General features: G+C 25.5%; 2 protein-coding genes across 6 annotated transcripts; both read right to left on the reverse strand.

The window, feature by feature from the left end:
• Positions 1 to 610: 610 nt before the first annotated feature.
• LOC105425777 (insulin-degrading enzyme-like) lies at positions 611 to 8,750 on the reverse strand. 2 transcript variants are annotated; one of them, XM_089074060.1, is made up of 14 exons: positions 8,616 to 8,750; positions 7,352 to 7,551; positions 6,504 to 7,004; positions 5,837 to 6,039; positions 5,375 to 5,623; positions 4,858 to 5,247; positions 4,346 to 4,455; positions 3,863 to 4,001; positions 3,467 to 3,577; positions 3,268 to 3,388; positions 2,882 to 3,088; positions 2,242 to 2,537; positions 1,781 to 1,987; positions 611 to 1,578 (listed from the first exon to the last, which is right to left on the reverse strand). In XM_089074060.1, exons 2-14 carry the CDS (start codon positions 7,512 to 7,514, stop codon positions 1,345 to 1,347), a joined length of 2,931 nt encoding a protein of 976 aa, XP_088930186.1. In that variant the 5' UTR covers positions 7,515 to 7,551; positions 8,616 to 8,750; the 3' UTR covers positions 611 to 1,344. The 2 variants fall into 2 exon arrangements, with proteins under 2 accessions (XP_088930186.1, XP_088930185.1); XM_089074059.1 differs by having other exon boundaries at positions 7,352 to 7,959; positions 8,616 to 8,729.
• Positions 8,751 to 10,742: 1,992 nt separating this feature from the next.
• On the reverse strand, positions 10,743 to 19,492 carry LOC105425776 (insulin-degrading enzyme-like). 4 transcript variants are annotated; one of them, XM_089074065.1, is made up of 15 exons: positions 19,164 to 19,492; positions 18,580 to 18,623; positions 17,896 to 18,092; positions 17,045 to 17,545; positions 16,378 to 16,580; positions 15,522 to 15,776; positions 15,021 to 15,410; positions 14,489 to 14,598; positions 14,028 to 14,172; positions 13,637 to 13,747; positions 13,433 to 13,553; positions 13,083 to 13,289; positions 12,474 to 12,745; positions 12,010 to 12,219; positions 10,743 to 11,823 (listed from the first exon to the last, which is right to left on the reverse strand). In XM_089074065.1, the coding sequence occupies exons 3-15, from the start codon at positions 18,062 to 18,064 to the stop codon at positions 11,590 to 11,592; spliced, it is 2,928 nt and encodes a 975-aa protein (XP_088930191.1). In that variant the 5' UTR covers positions 18,065 to 18,092; positions 18,580 to 18,623; positions 19,164 to 19,492; the 3' UTR covers positions 10,743 to 11,589. The 4 variants fall into 4 exon arrangements, with proteins under 4 accessions (XP_088930191.1, XP_088930190.1, XP_088930187.1 ...); XM_089074064.1 differs by having other exon boundaries at positions 12,474 to 12,769; positions 18,580 to 18,611; positions 19,164 to 19,483; XM_089074061.1 differs by having other exon boundaries at positions 12,474 to 12,769; positions 19,164 to 19,482.
• Positions 19,493 to 20,602: the final 1,110 nt, after the last annotated feature.

The raw sequence follows: 20,602 nt of genomic DNA on the forward strand, positions 1-20,602 counted from the left end.
AAAAAGCCGGATTTGTATTATGTTAACTTTTTCCGATCTTTAATAATACAGTGTCTAGTTGCTTTATTATAAGCTTTGTTCGAACTTTTATCTTGCTAAAGAAGGCAGTGTAATCGAAATGTTCAAGTATTGAAATTTCGTTTATTCGTGACATATTATTCTGATTTATTTTACTAAATGTCTTTATTGTTTTAACTTATTTTTGCTCGTTTATTTGCCTTATTCGTTTATATTATTTTATAACATGTCATAATGTAAGATTAAATTATTGATATTTTCTGAAAATGTTAAAATTATGGCAAGCATTACAATCAATATAGACTTTCTCTTGGGATATCGGTTTTTGCACATATATAATTTACAATATAAGGTTTACATTAAATTATGCTTAATTTACAAAAATTATTAAAATTGTTGTTTATAAATAAATTTAACAAATTTAAAACAATTATTTTCGGTGAAAAATATTGCATAATTATCACATACTTAAAATATTAAAATTTTATTAAAAAATTATAATTATTTTTCATCTACATAGTTGATTTTAAGAAATAAACAATAATTTTAAAATTATGTACAATAAATTATGTATAATAAAGCATATATAGAATAATATTTATAGAGCAAGAAAATTTATATTTTGCAATTAAAATTTATAGAATTTCGATAATATATTAAAAATAAATATTCGCAAACTAATTTTCAATAATAAACCGTCTCAGCTTCTGTGAATTATAAATGCATGTCAGATTTTTCTAATTTTAATTTCACTAATAAGTAATTCATTTCTATAAAATAATTAATCAATCTTTTTCAAACAATACAAATTAATATTATTTATTTAAAATTATTTAAAAATTCATTCATTTAAAATAATAAGATTGTAGATGGCATTAATTGACAGAGTCTTAGTGAATAATTTGCTTCTTGAATTAATATATATAAATTTAAGGCAAAGTTTTATCACGAACTACATGTCGTTATAATTACTTGCGCGTGGCCCGCTCAAAATAATACCTGAATTTATTTTCTTAATAAATCGATAAATTTGAAAATCAATAATCCTCCATTCAACGAAATTCTCATTGCGAAAAATATCATCCTACTCAGGAATAGAACTTTGGATCACTCAGTTTCTTTAGTTTCTCAGTTTCTGAGCATCTTAACCATTCGATCACTGAGGCACGTGATATTCATCACAATAACTAAAGATAAATAATGAGAAAGAACGCCTGTCAATGCCGCGTAAAGAATAAACCATAATCTAAATCTAAATATATGTTTGAAACAAGAAGATCGTAGATGACAAATTTATTCATATAAATTGATATCTCATCATTCCTTTTATAATTTAGAATGGCGTATACCCTTTCTAGGATATTCGTTAAATGGTTTTAATAGAGGATATAAAGTTTGACTATTTTTAAATGACAAAATATTGTCGATTTTCTTAACTTCTTCATCAAATGATAAATTGGCAACTTTTTTGGTGTTATCGATCGGATTGTTTTTTACTGATGTTACCGCAGATATCACATGAACTGACAATTTAGGTTGAGTTTTGCTATGTACATTTTCCTAAAATATTATAAATATATTACTTTCTCAACTTTTCTAAAAAGTAATTTCTCTTAAAAAAGTTATATTAGACCTTATATATAAAAAATATATTTTACCTTTTTCATTTATTTCTTTATGATAAAATGGTTTTTTTCTGATTTGAGTTTGAGTTCAATATGTTTTACATGTAAAATAAAATAAAAAAACAATAAATGATTACCTTATAAAAATTAAGTAACTGCTGCTGCGTTATCGTCTTCAAGTAAGATACTTCGATATTTACTCGATCGAAATTATATTGTTGGTTTAAAATTTCATTCCAATAAAAAGTGCATCGTGTTTTCATTTTTGGTTTCTCCAAAAATAATGTAACCAAAGTGTTCCTGTGTTTTTCAAATTGCTCTTCAGGCATAGTAGTTATATAATCCTAAAGTATATGATTGTAGTGATGTTAATGATATATATCAATTGTAATATAATTCTTAATATTACATAGAATAAATAAATGAGCAGGATCTGGTTCATAAAAGGCCGTCATGATGATTACGAAATAGATTAATATTGATTTGATATTACAGAATTTGTGATAAATATAAAAACAGAAAATATTCTTATATTTTGATTAATGTATATATAACATGCTATTTTATTATTATTATCATATAAATAATTATTACTTACCAACATGGAGTCCATAAAGGAGTTAATTCTTTTTTCGACATATTGTGGATGTTTGTTACTTTGAACCAAAATTCGCAGACCTTGCGCTCCTCCACGTGTTTTGTATATATCTCTAAGCACTATATAGCCTAATTGCTCCGTAGTCCTTAAAATGTTGTAGCAAGGCTCAGAAATAATTTGCATCAAGAGTCTTAAGAGCATATTTGACTCTGTTGACTCTAAACCAATCTGGTAATATATCATTGTACAAGAACTCTTATGTAACTTATTTTCTATTTCAAATAAAAAATGACAACCTACAATAATTTACATAATGTTGCGTATTGTGTAATATGAACAATATTAGAGTGGAACTTATTAGAGTGGAAAGGAGGGAACATTTAATATTTGAAGCAATAATTTCATTACAAATTACAAATAAAATAAAAATTATCCTTTTTCTTTATTACTATATTAATCCCAACATAATATTATTACTATATTAATCCTAATATAAACAATTTAAATAGAAGTTAATAAAAGTAAAAAGTTAAAGTATTACAATTTATATTAAAATTATGTTTCTGTTCTAATTTAAATTGGTACTTTTTACATTCATTCGTTCAAATTTGTTCTAAATGAGATTGTTACATATACTTACCATCTTCTAATTTAATTTCACGATTCAATACTAGTTGCTTTTGCAACAAAGGTATTGGGGGAGGCACATTATTTATCAATTTAGATTCAATTAGTTTAACTATATCTATAGCTTCTACTCTAGTCACATTACCGTATATTAAGCATTCCACATGAACTTTACTAAATAGCTGCGATATAAACCATTGGAGTCTTTCCACTGTTAAATCTATATATTATATTAAGATTTATTTAAATATTAAATAAACTTCAATTATATATAATTAAGAAAAGTTGTCATGTAATTAAAAAAAGTTGTTTAATAAGGTGTAAAGAAAAAAAAAATTATAGTGAAAAAAAGTTGTAATGAAGCAAAAAAAGAACATTTAAGTTGTTTTCTATACTTACAAGCAGTTGAGTCTAATAATTCATCATTGAGCCAGTCATGCTCTTTCAGTAAGAATGCAAGATAGATAAGTGCATGTTGATGGGGCTGATGAGCAGCGAAATTTTTCAAAATACTAATATACTGTAAATGATTTTTTTTATAAAAATGTTGTATTTTAATTAAATTAAAAACTTATTATACATTTTTTATTGTACATACCATTTCCTTTAGAATTTCAAATATTTTTGGATCAACTTTCAAATTCATCATTTGGTTTATAATCTTTTCAAGTAGTATCCGCTGCTTATTATCGTAACCATCTATAGTAAGCTAAAAAAATAATAGAGTTTTTTCTTGTATTATTGTTTAGGAATTATATATTATATAGAATTATTTGTAGAAATAAAATTGAATATACTTATGAAAATCAAGTTAAAAATTAAATTTGAGTTATGATGATTTTTGAATAAATAATATTTTATGCATTTAAGAAATAGTCAATTTTAGATTTTAATATTAATAACAAATTAAGTAACTCAAATAACTCAAGTAATTTTCAATATTATTTATATATAGTTTTTACTAATGTTATTATTATTGTATATATGTACTCACTCTTAATCCGTTTTCATAATCAATAAGGTCCCATTTTAAACCAGCTAAATAAGCATCATATACATATAGGGAATCACGAAATAGTAAGATAAACATATGACTTAAATTGCAAGTAATAGGATCCATATAGGCAATTGGACTATAAATTAAAAACAAAATAAAAACCTTGTGTAATTACGAGAAAAGATGTTTCTTTTGTTAGAAAAAAAAAACGTTATATTATTATTTATACCAAAGACATTTTTAAATAACAATATTAGAAAGTACATAGTTTGCAAATTTATTTCTTTATAATTGATTTCAAAGATAATGAATACATTTATATATTACAAGTTTCATTATTCCATTGTTATAACTTACATAAATTGGCAAAATAAGATTTTGAGAATAGAGGCTTATGTAAAGATATTTTGATTATTTATTTGTAATAAATCATATATTTAATTAAAAGAATGATATATTTCTTATCACTTTATTGCATACCTGACAAAATCGAAAATCATCCACGCTTTTGGTACAAAAAATTCATTATCCTTTTTATACCAAAGCCTTATATACGAAGTATCTTTCAAAATAATAGGAAACGTTTCTATCTGTAAAATATAACCTATTAGTGCACATAATAATTATGATAATAAAACTACAAAATAAATTTAAGGTTGATGATATAATCGACAAGAGATAATTCAAAAGTACAAAAATCATCCTTTGTATTGCTTCCCTCTTATTTATATCACAATAGCTCTTTTACGTCGTATAAATTAATAATTAGGCATTTTCTTAAAGATAATGCAGACCAAAAATATTTCAAATTTATCATTATTACAATGAAGAGCTATACATGTACAAAAAACCAAATAATTTTAAATATTCATCAATATTAAATTATAGCAAATACGATAAGTAACATAATTTATACTTTACAAAAACTTCGTTTAAATATTAGCAAACAGTACTTAAGAATTAATACTGTTGGTCAAGATAATTTTAATTACATTAGTTTCAGGTTTGATATCAAATTTAGTAGGTATAAATTTATTCTTGGAAGGCAATTTAAAATTCGAATTATAGCCAGCATTATTCCATGTGTCCATTGTTTCTTTGGAAACTTTTTCTTTCTTATATTTAGTGCCATACCAACTTTCGGTTTCATTTGCTATATTTTCATATGTTTTCGCAGCAACATGAATTCTGACATTGTCTGGTGTCAAATATTTCATTACTTCGACGATCAAATCCGGTCGCCATTCTTTGAAAACATGTGCCGCACATAAAACGTCAATCATGGGATATTTTTGCAACTTGTGAACCGTATTAGACACGTAATTCATAGGTAATTGCTTCTCTTGAAAACAAAAATTTATATTCGCGATATCTCTATATTCCTGTAAATGTTAAATCATATTATGTAACTTCATATGTAACATACAATATTAAAATATAGAATGTCGAATAAATTATGATATCATAATTTGTCAGACATTCTATATCACATTTTATTTCATCAATTACATTATAGATCCATTCGATTGGGCCATTCAACTTGAGCATATTGATATACTGAAATGTCAATTGAACAATATCTTCAACATGTTTAATTCCTTCCTCGGTTAGATCAACAAGAATACCAAAAAACATGATGCCTCTAGCGCTAGTGCGTAAGTGAGATAATAGATAGCAACTCCAATTCCTGGTCTTCAAAATTGATATTAATGAGCCTGTTCCTTCATGTCCAAGCAGTTCATAAACGTAAAATGCAGGCTATGTTAACAATTACTTTCACGTTATACATACACGTAAAATATATAGTATTATCATACATATATACGATATATACGATCATTAATTATAATTAAAAGGTGTGTGTGTGTGTGTGTGTGTGTGTGTGTGTGTGTGTGTGTGTGTGTGTGTGTGTGTGTGTGTGTGTGTGTGTGTGTGTGTCATCTGTAGAAAGATACGAGAAAAATATATTACCGATGACTTATAATGTTGCCGTAAATCGGGTATAGAAAACCATATGTTCAAGTTTCTCTCATCCTTTATCGGAACAATATACCATATTGTGCCAAAGTGCTCATCTTTGAATGGATGTTCAGACCACACTGGAATTTCAACTTCTTTGTTGCGTATTTCACAAAAGAGATCTACCACCATATTTTCGAGTTCATCTAAACTCTCTAAACGTAAAATTTATTTGTTAAAACGTAATAAATGTAAAAATATATAAAAGAAATTATAATCTGTTCATGAAAACAGGATTAAGTTTACTCAAAAATTAAGAATATAGATGCTCCTTGTCTTCTGTGACTTAAAATATTTAAATTTTATCAAAACACGTCAATGTAATTTTCTTATTTCAAATAAACATGAAAATTTTTTAGATTCTTTGAAAAGCAAAATTTTTGCAAAATTTACAAAAACATTTTCACATATTTTCACATATCGACGTAAATTTTTTTTTTTTAATTTGACAATGGATAAATATTAAACAAAAGTAAAAAATGAAAAGTAAAAAATGTGTAATTTATAGATATACCATTGTTCATTTTATATGTACTTCAAATTTAAAAATCTTTACAATCTTAAAAAATTATAAGTAAATATTCTATTCAGGAAAAAATTTTGGACATTATCATAGTACCTTTGCCGAGAATACACAGTGACATAATATTAGCAGAATAATATTTTTCATAAAATTCAAGAAGTCTATCTCGAACATTGATGCCCTTTTGTTTCGGTATTATGTCCAATGTTTCTCTATTGCCTGTGCCGAATTTTGAAAACGGATGATCGGGACACGCAGATGACTTCTCTAATTGATTAATTCGCCAAAAATCATTTGTTAAATTTTTTTCATGTTCTGAATTTATAGCATTCAACTCAAGTTCGATCAAGGTTTCCGTGAAGAGAGGTGCTAAGAAAAACTGCGCAAAGCGATCTAAAGCACCTTCCAATTTCTCTGGTGTTACATCAAAATAGTAAGTGGTATGATCTAACTGTGTTATTGCATTGCTCCTGCCGCCGTTTTGCGACAAATACGTAGCGTAATCATTCTGTTGAGGATATTTTTCTGTTCCCAAGAACAACATATGTTCGCAGAAGTGCGCTAATCCAGGCAGATCATCCGGATCGCACATAGTACCTGTAACACATTTTATTTCTAATTAATTGATCAGTGATAACTGAGAGCGATAATTTGATAAAATCATTGAAAAATGTATGAATTCTTGATTAATTCCGAATAGAATCTACCTAATGTAATACATAAATAATATAATAGAAGACATAGAAGACATAAAATAATGAATCCATAGAAAATATAAATTTTTTTATATAAAATGAGATTATCATGTTAAAGGATTTTAAATATATAAGACCGATATGTCTTACGATTTTCATTGTGCTATATATAATCCATATATAAAGTCATTTTAAAGTTTTCCTATGAAAATTCCTACATATATCATAAATGCAAAATAATATAATTACCAACGTTAACATCCATTGCTACAGCACTTTTATCAGTTATTGGATCGCTGATTAAAAGTACTTTCATTTTATTAGCGAGTAATAAACCCCTGTATAATCGATCGTCATTTTGTGATTTTATTATATCATCATATCGTTTTTCCACACGTTTATGAGTCGACATATTGGTCACTGAAGTGTTGAATTCAAGAATTTTATTTCTAAACATGATAAAACACAAGACATTAAAATAAATATGTACATATGCGTGTCTTTATTAATCAATTATGCGTTTATTTCATTAGTGGCTGTCGTCGCGAACATCGTTTTAACAATTGTGTTGTGACAAACGATTAATCGTGTAACCGTATTATAATATAATTTTTGTTCCTTTTATTTAAAAAGATAAATAGCGTGCAACGCTATAGTGTCTAGTATCCTAAATTGATATAAAAATTCAAAAATAAAACTAACAAACTAAAAAATAATGAAATAATGCATAAGATGTAAAACACGTCAAAAATAATATTTTATCTTTGACGCATTTATTATTTTTATTTGCGAAATTTTAACATTTATCTAGAATATAATATGATAATTTTATATTGTCATGATACTAAGGATTCAATCTGAGATCAAAACGTTTGTTATAATTGTTATTATTGTATTATTGTTTTTAATTTTAAAAGAAAAACAATCGCTCACAAGGTCCGGCTGTTTCAGCTCTTAATTTTTCGAGTTTCTTAGAAAAACAAATAGGATGTAATTATATAAATAATTAATTTATTTTCATTAAATATTTTCAATTCAAAAATAATTATAAAATAACATAGCATACTTTATTTTTCAATTATTTCAACATGATTACATATTTTAAGATAAATATGAAGAAGTAAAATACACAGATGAAACAAAAGAAAATTTAATTTTACAGACAATAAAAACAGGAGAATTAACTATAATAATAATAGAAAATATTTGCTGCAAATGTCTGAATTTTATTAAAATTGAACAACAAACGAAGAGTTATTCAAGCTAAAATATATGATAAATATATTTTAATAATTATTAACGTTTATAAAGGTTCATTGCCGCAACGCAAACGTTTCACTCTTCAAATAGTTAGCTTTAGTGCGAAAACATTAATAAAGACAAATTAAATAAAAATAAATTAAACAAAACGTTATTCCTACATATATATATCAAATTTGGTTAATAAAAAATTTGAGATATCTAACAGTTATCCAAGATATAAAATATATAGATGAGAAGTGAGTCACAATACCTTATTTTTGTTTGGCGAATTCGGCGAATAAGTTTGATTCTATCGAATGTACATAAGTCCAATTATGCATACATTAGCAAGTGGTGTGCTCACGCAGAGAAACGTTAGTATCTGAAAAGCAGACGTGATTGTGCGAATATGTGCGGCGCGCGGGATTTTAGTAGGCGCATTACGTATAGAAGATGAACTTGAAAAGTCGAAGGAAAACACGAAAAAAAGTTAACTATATACATACACACATATGATTGTATCGACGAGTATCGACGACGGTTTGAAATAAAAGCAGCATTAATTAGCAGCGCGAAATCCTTCCTCACCTTCGCACGCGAATATTTTTAAGAGATACAAAATTTAAGATTAATTTGCGTTAAGTGGCAATTATTGGATACGGATGGGAAATAGGGTGGATTCTATTAAATAAAAATTTTTACGTTCTAAAATTTATTTTTTTATCTCATAGTTTTATCTCATACTTTTTATCTCAAATTTTCTGTTAAATTTTTTTCTAAAGTAAGTTTTAGATAAGACAAAATATATTGATGAGCTCATATATATAAAACAATAGAAACAAATAATGTCTATACACGAGCAAAAATAAATATCGTTAAAATAATAAAAATATATTTAATAAAATAAGTCAAAATAATATCATTGAAAAAAATGTTTCTCCTTTTTTATATGAAACTAACTAGAACATATTATAAAATAGAAAAACATATTCGATATTTATACGAAGAATCAAAAGATGTAAGAAATTAAAAATTAGAAAACAAAGTCCCATATAAATTAATAATCAAAAATTGAAAATTAAAAAAAATCAAAATCCTTTATGTGAACTTTATTTAAGTATTATGCTAGTAACGTTTCGTTTCATATGTATTATGTTAACTTTCTCTTATCTTTAATAATACAGTGTTTTGAATTGATTTATTATAAGTTTTGCTTTATTAAAATTTTTATCTTGCTGAAGGCAACTCAGTGTAGCCGCGACGTTGAAATTTCGTTTATCTATGACATATTATTTTGATTTATTTGAATAACTGTTTTTATTGTTTCAACTTATTTTTGCTCGTTTATTGGCCTTATTTGTTTGTATTGTTTTACGTACACGAGCTGTCATAAATAATGTAAAATTGAATTATTGATAATTTTCTGAAATGAGGATGCTAAAATTATGGCAAGCATTATCACCAATATAGATTTTTAACTTGAACATTGATTTTTTATTAATGTAATGAGAATAACAATTTGGATAACTGAGATAATTTATTAGTAATCAAGCGAATATAATTATGCGATAAATTCAAATTTGTTTTATATTGAATAATCACTGATTTAATAAAAAGCGTGTGTCTGCTTCATTACATACTAATGGAAAAATACAAATAATACTTTGGAATAAAAATGTTCTTTTTTCTTAGAAGAATTGTTACTTGAATTATTCTGCAAGGTCTTACATTGCTACAATTTGTAATTATTAGCATTAAATGACAGTTAGTTAAAATTTAATACGGGTAAATATAAAATCGTGCACAAGGATGAGGCTACTACATTTTACATTATAACTATAAACGGTAAAAATTGGGAATCTGATAAGTAATTCTCTTTTTTATTAAATGAAAATTATATTTTCAAAAATAAAAGATAAAGTTTTTTGAACGTTTTTTTGAATTTTGAAGTAATAAGGTTAAGTAATAAGGTTAAAATAAATTTTTTCTATGGAAAACGCGACTTTTATCTTTTATTAGGTATTGGAGAAGGTATTAGAGAAGATTTCATTTATTTTGTATTTTACAGTAAATATTAAAAATACGAGAAAAATTGACGCATGAAAAAGTCAAGACCTCGTTATACTGCTTCAAAATTGTTCAAAGTAAAAAAAAAACAAACACAGAACAAATATTAAGAGTCCTAAAAAGCACAAATACAAAAAAAATCCCTCAATACATATAAAAATACCATCATACCATACAAAAATACCATCTTATATTATATTATCTTACAACATAAAATTTTTTTTACATTAAATTATGCTTACTTTGCAAAAATTATTTAAATCGTTGTTTCTAAATAAATCTAATAAATTTTGTAAAACACTTATTTTCAATAAAAAATATTGTACAATCATTATATAGTTAAAATGTTAGAATTTTATTATAAAACTGTAATTATTTTTCATTTACATATTTGATTTAAAAAACTGAACAATAATTTTAAAATTGTCTACAATAAAACGTATATAGAACAATATTAACACAGCAAGAAAATTCATATTATGCAACTAAAATTTATAAAATTTCGATAATATATAAAAAATAAATATTCGCAGACTGGTTTTCAATAATAAACCGTCTCAGTGTCTATTGTGAATTTTAAATGCATGTCAGATTTTCCTAATTTCAATTTCACTAATAAGTAATTCATTAAATTTTATAAAATAATTAATCAACTTTTTTCAAACAATACAAATTAATATTATGCATTTAAAAATTCATTTACTTAAAATAAAAAGATTATAGATGGCATTAATCGACAGACAATATCTTAGTGAATAATTTGTTTTTTGAAATAATATATATAAATTTAAGGCAGAGTGTTTCATATCATAAACTACGTATTGTTATAATTACTTGCGTGTAGCTCACTCAAAACAATACATGGATTCATTTTCTTAATAAATCGATAATTAATGTTGAAAATCAACAATCTTCATTCAACGAAATTTTTATTACGAAAAATATCATCCCAATTAGGAATAGAACTTGGATCACTCACTTTCTGTATGAGAGTCTTAAGCATTCGACTACTGAGACACGTGATATTCATCATAATAACTAAAAGGTAAATAATGAGAAAGAACGCCTGTCAATGCCGCGTAAAGAATAAACCATAATCTAAATCTAAATATATGTTTGAAACAAGAAGTTCGTAGATGACAAATTTATTCATATAAATTGATATCTCATCATTCCTTTTATAATTTAGAATGGCGTATACCCTTTCTAGGATATTCGTTAAATGGTTTTAATAGAGGATATAAAGTTTGACTATTTTTAAATGACAAAATATCGTCGATTTTCTTAACTTCTTCATCGAAAGATAAATCGGCAACTTTTTTGGTATTATCGATCGGATTGTTTTTTATTGATGTTATCGTAGATATCACATGGACTGACAATTTAGGTTGAGTTTTGCTATGTACATTTTCCTAAAATATTATAAATATATTACTTTTCCTTTATAGAAAAGTTCCTCTTAAAAAAGATATTTATATTATACTTTATAGTATATAAAAATTATACTCTATGTTTTTCATTTATTTCGTTATGATAAAATGTTTGAGTCTCAACATGTTTTACATGTAAAATGAAATAAAAATACAATAAATGATTACCTTATAAAAATTAAATAACTGCTGTTGCGTTATCGTCTCCAAGTAAGAGACTTCGATATTTACTCGATCAAAGTTATATTGTTGGGTTATAATTTCATTCCAATATAAATTACATCGTCCACTTAACATTCTTGGTTTCACCAAATGTAATGTGATCACAGCTTTCTTGTGTTTCTGAAATTGCTCTTCAGACATAGTAGATATATAATCCTAAAATATGATTGTAGTGATGTTAATGACATATTATATTTGTAATATAATTGCACAATATTACATAGCAAATAGATTAATAAGAAGGATCTGGCTCACAAAGAGCTGTCATGCCAATGATGATTATGAAATAGATTAATATTGATTTGACATTACAGAATATGTGATAAATATAAAAAAAGTATTTTTATATTTTGATTAATATATTAACATGTTATTTTATTATTATTATCATATAAATAAATATTATTTACCAACATGGAGTCCATAAAGGAGTTAATTCTTTTTTCTACATATTGTGGAGGCTTGTCACCTTGAACCAAAATTCGCAGACCTTGCGCTCCTCCACCTGTTTTATATATAGTTCTAAATACTATATAGCCTAATTGCTCTGTAGTTCTTAAAATGTTGTAGCAAGGCTCAGAAATAATTTGCATCAAGAGTCTTAAGAGCATATTTGACTCTGTTGACTCTAAACCAATCTGGTAATATATCATTGTACAAGAACTCTTATGTATCTTATTTTCTATTTCAAATAAAAAATGACAACCTAAAATAATTACATAATGTTGCGTACTGTATAATATGAACTATATTAACTTACTATAGTGGAAAGGAGGGAACATTTAATATTTGAAGCAATAATTTCATTACAAATTACAAATAAAATAAAAATTATCCTTTTTCTTTATTACTACATATTAATCCTAATATAAACAATTTAAATAGAAGTTATTAAAAGTAAAAAGTTAAAGTATTAAAACAATTTATATTAAAATTATGTTTCTGTTCTAATTTAAATTGGTACTTTTTACACTCATTCGTTCAAATTTGTTCTAAATGAGATTGTTACGTATACTTACCATCTTCTAATTTAATTTCACGATTCAATACTAATTGCCTTTGCAACAAAGGTATTGGGGGAGACACATTATTTATCAATTTAGATTCAATTAGTTTAACTATATCTATGGCTTCTAGCTTAGTCACATTACCGTGTATTATGCATTCCACATGAACTTTATTATATAGCTGCGGTATAAACCATTGGAGTCTCTCCACAGATAAATCTATACATTATATTAAGATTTATTTAAATAAACTTCAATTATATATAATTAAGAAAAGTTGTCGTTTTGCTACGATTTAAGTTAAAAAAAGAAAAATTGCAATGAAATAAAACAAGAACATGTAAGTTGTCTTTTATTCTTACAAGTAGTTGAGTCTAGTAATTCATCCTTAAGGCAAACATGCTCTGTCAGTAAGACTTTAAGATAGTAACGTGCATGTTCATGAGGCTGATCTGCAGCGAAATTTTTCAAATACCTAATATACTGTAAATTATCAATGATTTTTTATAAAAATGCTATATCTCAATTAAATTAAAAACTTGTCATACATTTTTTATTGTACATACATTTTCCTTTAGAATTTCAAATCTTTTTGGATCAACTTTAAAATTTATCATTTGATCTATAATCTTTTCAAGTAGTACCCGTTGCTTATTATCGTAACCACCTATAGCAAGCTAGAAAAACAATTAATTTTTCTCTTTAATTATTATATAGATATTACATATTATATAGAATTATTATATAAATATAAAAATAGAGATACTTATGAAAAACTAGTCAAAAATCAAATTTGATTTACTGATTTTTGAATAAATAATATTTAATGCATATATGAAATAGTCGATTTTAGATTTTAATTTCAATAACAAATTAAATAACTCAAATAATTCAAATAATATTCAATGCTATTTATATTTTTTATTAATATTATTAATATTATATATATGTACTCACAATTATTCCATTTTTAGAATAATCAAGTTCCCATTCTAGACCAGCTAAATCAGCATCATATATATGTTCATTTAGAGAATCACGAAGTAGTTGGATAAACATATAAGTCAAATTGCAATTAACAGGATCCATAAAGGCAACCGGACTATAAATTAAAAACAAAATAGAAACATCGTATAATTATAACAAAATATATTTCTTTTGTTAGAAAAAGAGATTATATTATTGTCTGTACTTGATACATTTATTATAGTTGCAAATTTATTTCTTTACAATTGATTTCAAAGATAATGAATACATTTATGTATTATATTTAATCATTCCATTATTATAACTTGTATAAATTGGCAAAATATACAATTTTGTGAATATAAGCTTATTTAAAGGTATTTCGATTATTTATGTAATAAATCCTTTATTTAATTAAAAGAATGAAATATTTTTTATACTTTATTGCATACCTGACAAATTCGAACATCATCCATGTTTTTGGTACAAAAAATTCGTTATCTTTTTTATACCAAAGCCTTATAAATGAAGTATCTTGTAAAATAATAGGAAACGTTTCTACCTGTAAAATATAAACTATATATTAGTGCACATAATAATTATGATAATAAAACTACAAAATAAATTTACGATTCATGATATAATCGGCATAAGATAATTCAACAGTATAAAATAAATCCATCTTTTTTATCACTTCTCTCTTATCTCTCACAATAGCTCTTTTATTTTGTATAAATTAATACTTATGCATTTTCTTAAAATTAATGCAAAGGAAAAATATTTCAAATTTATCATTATTACAATGAAGAGCTATATATGTACAAAAAAGCCAAATAATTTTAAATATATTAAATATGTCTATATTAAATTATAACAAATAGCATAACATAATTTATACTTTACAAAAACTTCAATTTAAATATTGACTTATTAGTCTACTATTGTCACTCAAGAATTAATATTGTGGAAGATAATTTTAATTACATTAGTTTCAGGTTTGATATCAAATTTAGTAGGTATAAATTCATTCTTAGAAGGCAATTTCAAATCCGAATTATAGCCAGCATTGTTCCATATATCCATTGTTTCCTTGGATATTTTCTCTTTCTTATATTTAGTGCCATACCAATTTTCGGTTTCATTTGCTATATTTTCATATGATTTTGCAGCAAGGTGAATTCTGATATTTTCTGGTGTCAAATATTTCATTATTTCGTCGATCAAATCCGGTCGCCATTCATTGAAAACACGTTTTGCACACAAAACTTCAGTCATGGGATATTCTTGCAGTTTGTGAACTATAGAAGACACGTAACTCATAGGTAAATGCTTCTCTTGAAAACAAAAATTTATATTCGCGATATCTCTATATTCCTGTAAACGTTAAATCATATGTAACGTACAATATTAAAATATAGAATGTCGAATAAATTACGATATCATAATTTATCATTCTATACAATCACATTTTATGTCATCAATTACATTATAGATCCATTCGATTGGGCCATTCAACTTGAGCATATTGATATACTGAAATGTCAGTTGAACGATATCTTTAACATGTTTAATTCCTTCCTCAGTTAGATCAACAAAAATACTTAAAAAATTGAAGCCTCGGGCGTTACTAAGTTCTTCTCTCTCACATGTCAGAGAATTACACCAATCCTTGGCCTTTAAAGCTGATAATAACGAGCCTCCTCCTTGGTGTCCAAGCAGATGAGAAACATAATATTCGGGCTATGTTAACAATTATTTTCACGTTATACATGTGCAAAATGTGTATATTACATACACGATATATATGATCATATAATTGTAATTAAAAAAGCATATATACATATATACCCAGTCAGCAAAATGTTAGTAGAATATCGGCAAACTGGCAACAGATTTAACCAGAAAATGTTAGCAGACTGATTTCATGTGAGGTCTCATTCTGCTTACATTCTGTTGACAGAATCTGTTGACATTCTATGTCAACAGACTGACGCAGAAGAAATTGAGCATATCCTGCCATCAAATTGTGCAGGTCCTGTTCGCTTTCTGCCCCCAATTTGACGGCAGACTGCAGCAGGATCTGTTCGATTTCTACTGCCAATCTGCTGGCACAGAATGTCAACAGATTCTGTCGGGTTTCTGGCAGTTTGCTAACAATGTCAGATATTACAGAATCTGTTAGCAATCTGTTAGCTTTCTAACAGCAGAAATTTATAACAGATTTTGCGCATAATCTGTCTTTTCAAGTTTGGTTATCGGGGGGAGGGGTATATATATATATATATATATATATATGTGTGTGCGTGTGTATCTGTAGAAAGATAGGAGAAAAATATATTACCGATGACCGATAATGTTGCCGTAAATCGGGCAAAGGAAACAACATGTTTAAGTTTCTTGCGTCCTTTATCGGAACAATGTACCATATTGTGCGAAAGTGCTCATCTTTGAATGGATGTTCAGGCCACACTGGAGTTTCAACTTCTTTGTTTTGTACTTTACAAAAAAGATCTACCACCATATTTTCGAGTTCATCTAAACTCTCTAAACATAAAATTTATGTATTAATACATATAATAATATAAATATAAAAATATATAAAAGAAATTATAATCTGTTCATGAGAAAAGGATTAATTTTACTCAAAAGTCAGGATTATACATGCTTATTATATGCCTTGTATAACTTGAGATACTTAAATTTTTTTAAATAATCCAATCTCTCTTTTTTATTTCAAATTAACATGAAAATTTTTTAGACCTTTTAAAAGCAAAATTTTAGCAATTTACACAAACATTTTCACATATCAACAAAAAATTTCTTTTTTTTTTTAAATTGGACAATGTATAAATATCAAATAATAAAAAGTAAAAAATGTGTAACTTATAGATATACCAGTGTTCAATTCATATTTCAATTCATAGTCACTTCAAATTTAAAAATCTTTATATAAAAAATTATAAGAAAATATTCTATATAGGAAGAGATTTTGGTTATTATCATCGTACCTTTGCCGAGAACACACAATGACATAATATTAGCAGAATAATATTTTTCATAAAATTCAAGAAGTTTATCTCGAACATTAATGCCCCTTTGTTTCGGTATTATGTCTAATGTTTCTCTATTGCCTGTATTGAATTTTGAAAACGCATGATCGGGACACGCAGACGACTTGTTTAATTGATCAAATCGCCAATCATCATCTGCTAAATGTTGTTCATGTTCTGAATTTACAGCATTCAACTCGCGTTCGATCATGATTTCCGTGAAGAGTGGTGCTAAGAAAAACTGCGCAAAATGATCTAAAGCACCTTCCAACTTCTCAGGTGTTATATCGAACATATAAACAGTGTGATCAGTATCTGTGTAAGCATCGGTATTGCCGCCATTTTGCGACAAGTACGTTTCGTGATCATTCTGTTGAGGATATTTCTCTGTTCCCAAGAACAACATATGTTCGCAGAAGTGCGCTAATCCAGGCAGATCATCTGGATCGCACATGTAACCTGTAACACATTTCATTTCTAATTAATTGATCATGAGAGCGATAATGTGATAATCATTGATAACAATATGTAAATTTTTTATTAATGTCGAATAGAATCTATTTAATACAACTTATAAAGAATATGATATAGAAAACATAAAGCATCTCAAAACATTGAATACAGAAATCAAAAATATAAAATTTTTATGTAAAATAAGATTAATATATTAAAGGATATAAAATATATAAGACCGATATAAAAAGTTTTTTTTATGATTTTCATTATGCTATATATAATAGATAGAATAATTTTAAAGTTTTCCTATGGGAATTCCTACATATATCATAGATGCATAATGATATAATTACCAATGTTAACATTCATTGCAGCAGCACTTTTATCAGTTGTTGAATCGCTGATTAAAAGTACTTTCATTTTATTAGCGAGTACTAAACCCCTGTATAATCGGTCGTCATTTTGTGATTTTATTATATCATCACATCGTTTTTCCACACGTTTAGTCGACATATTGGTCATTGAAGTTTTGGATTCAGAAACTTTATTTCTAAATGATAAAAGTAACCCACTTTAAAATAAGTATGCACGCTTTTATTAGTATATTATTATATAGTCAATTATGCTTCTTTGTTAGCTATCACGAACATAGTTTTGACAGTTTAATTTTTTAATTAGTTTTGACAGTTTGATAAAAGATTAATGATGTAACAGTATTATAATATAATTTTTGTTTCTTCTATTTAAAAAGATAAATAGCGCTGTAGTGTTTAATCCTAAATTAATGTTAAAAATAAAACTAGCAAACTAAAAAATAATAAAATAATAGATGTAAAATAAACACATCAAATTATATTTTATACAATAATATTTTATTATTTTTTACGCGTTTATTTTTATTTGCAATATTTTAACTTTTATCTAGAATATGATATGATAATTTTATATCACGATACTAAGAATGACTCAATCTGATATTAACACATTTGTTATGTATTATTATTGTTTTTAATTTTAAAATAAAAATGATTACTCACTAGAACGGTGTTTCAGCTTTCAGCGTCCCTAACTTTTGAATTTTCTTATAAAAATAAATAGATAATTATATAAATAATGAATTTATTTTCTTTAAATATTCTTAACTAGTAAAATAAATATAAAAATATAGAATGCTTCGTTTTTCACTTATTTCAACACGAATATATATTTTAAGATAAATATAAAGAAGAAGGACACATAGATAAAACAAAAGAAAATTTAACTTTACAGCTAATTAATAAAAATAAGAAAAATAATTCTAATAACATTAGAAAATAATTATAACTGCAAATGTCTAAATTGTATTAAGATTAAACAACAAAAAGTTATTCAAGCTGAAGTTATATGACAATGATAAATATATTTTAATAATTATTAATGTTTATAAAAATTTATTATTGCCACGCAATTGTTTCGATTTTCAATGTCTTTCATCTTTAATACGAAAATATTAATAAAAACAAATTGAACAAAGATAAATAAAATAAAATATTCTTGATACATGTCAGATTCATTTAATAAAAAATTTGAGATGTCTTACAGTTAGCCAAAGGATAAAATATATAGATGAAAAGAGAGTCACCTTATTTTAATCCGGTGAATTCGGTGAATAAATTCGGTTGTCAGGTGCACTAAATCCAGTTATGCGAATGATAACGTGTTGACGAAAGTGACGTGTCTGAAGAGAAACGTAGTTACACGAGAGACAAACTCTGCGAATATGCGACACGAGATTTTAATACTCATCTCGTGTGGAAGGTGAACTTGCAAAGTCGAATAAAGAAACACGAAAAAACTGTTTGTACATATATATGATTATATCGACGAGTAGCGATCGACAGCAGGTTGTATCAGTTCTTGCCTTCCCTTCGCTTGCAAATAATTTTGTGTTTCAAAATTTTAATTCGAACAGTGTAACGCTGTTGAAAAGCAGAAGGGTTGGGCTGCATAAAAACTTTAATAAAGTTTTAAATTTTCAAATTTCCTTTTTTTATTTCTTAACGTTTTTCATAGATTTTTCTCTAAAGTAAATTTTAAATAAGAGAAAATATATAAACCACTCGTATATGTGAAACAAATAAAAACAAATTAAGCTAATAGATGAGCAAAAAGTATCGTTGAAATAATAAAAATATTTTAAATAAATCAGAATATTAAATATTAAAATAAATCAGAATAATATGTCACCTACATACTTTCTTAGATTAGACAAATGGACTACTAATTGGATTAATATAAAGTTTGAATTTTCTATTTCATTTCTATTTAATTAATTAAATTAATTAATTGTACATCATAACTATGAATTATATGTCCCTAGTAATATATTTTTGTGAATCTTATTTAATTATATATATAGTAGCGTTTCATTTCATATATATTGTATTTAATTTTCTCTGGTCTTTAGACAATATCTACATATTAATAAATTTTATTTTATCTTGTTGAAAAGAACGCGCTATAGTCGAAACGTTCAAATATTTAAATTTCATTTGTTATTTGATATATTATTCCGACTCGTTTTAATAAATGTTTTTATTTCAATCATTAACTATTTGTTTTTGTTTATTTATTGACTTTATTTGTATTGTTTGTATTGTTTCATACACTAGTAGTATAAATAATATAAAATTAAATTATTAATATTTTCCAGAAATAAAAATGCTAAAATTATGGCAAGCATTACCATCAATATAGATTTTTAACTTGGATATTGATTTTTTGTTAATGTGAGAATAACAATTTACATAACTGATATAATTGATTAGTAATCAAGCATATAATTATGCAATAGATTCAAATTTGTTTCATACTTATTTTATACATATAACCGTCTTTAACAAATATTTAATCATAAAAGCATTAATATTTTATAGTTATACTTTGTCTGCAAATTAAGGAGAACATTATTAAAAACATAATTTGCATGTCCCATAAACTGCTTTTTAGTGCTAAATATCTTTTAAATAATATTGTCAAAATATTATACATACTATTTAAAAGATATGAAAGAAATAGGAG

This window comes from Pogonomyrmex barbatus, unplaced genomic scaffold, assembly GCF_055798465.1.
Source record: "Pogonomyrmex barbatus isolate J1 unplaced genomic scaffold, ASM5579846v1 scaffold16, whole genome shotgun sequence".
Taxonomy (NCBI): Eukaryota; Metazoa; Arthropoda; class Insecta; order Hymenoptera; family Formicidae; genus Pogonomyrmex; species Pogonomyrmex barbatus.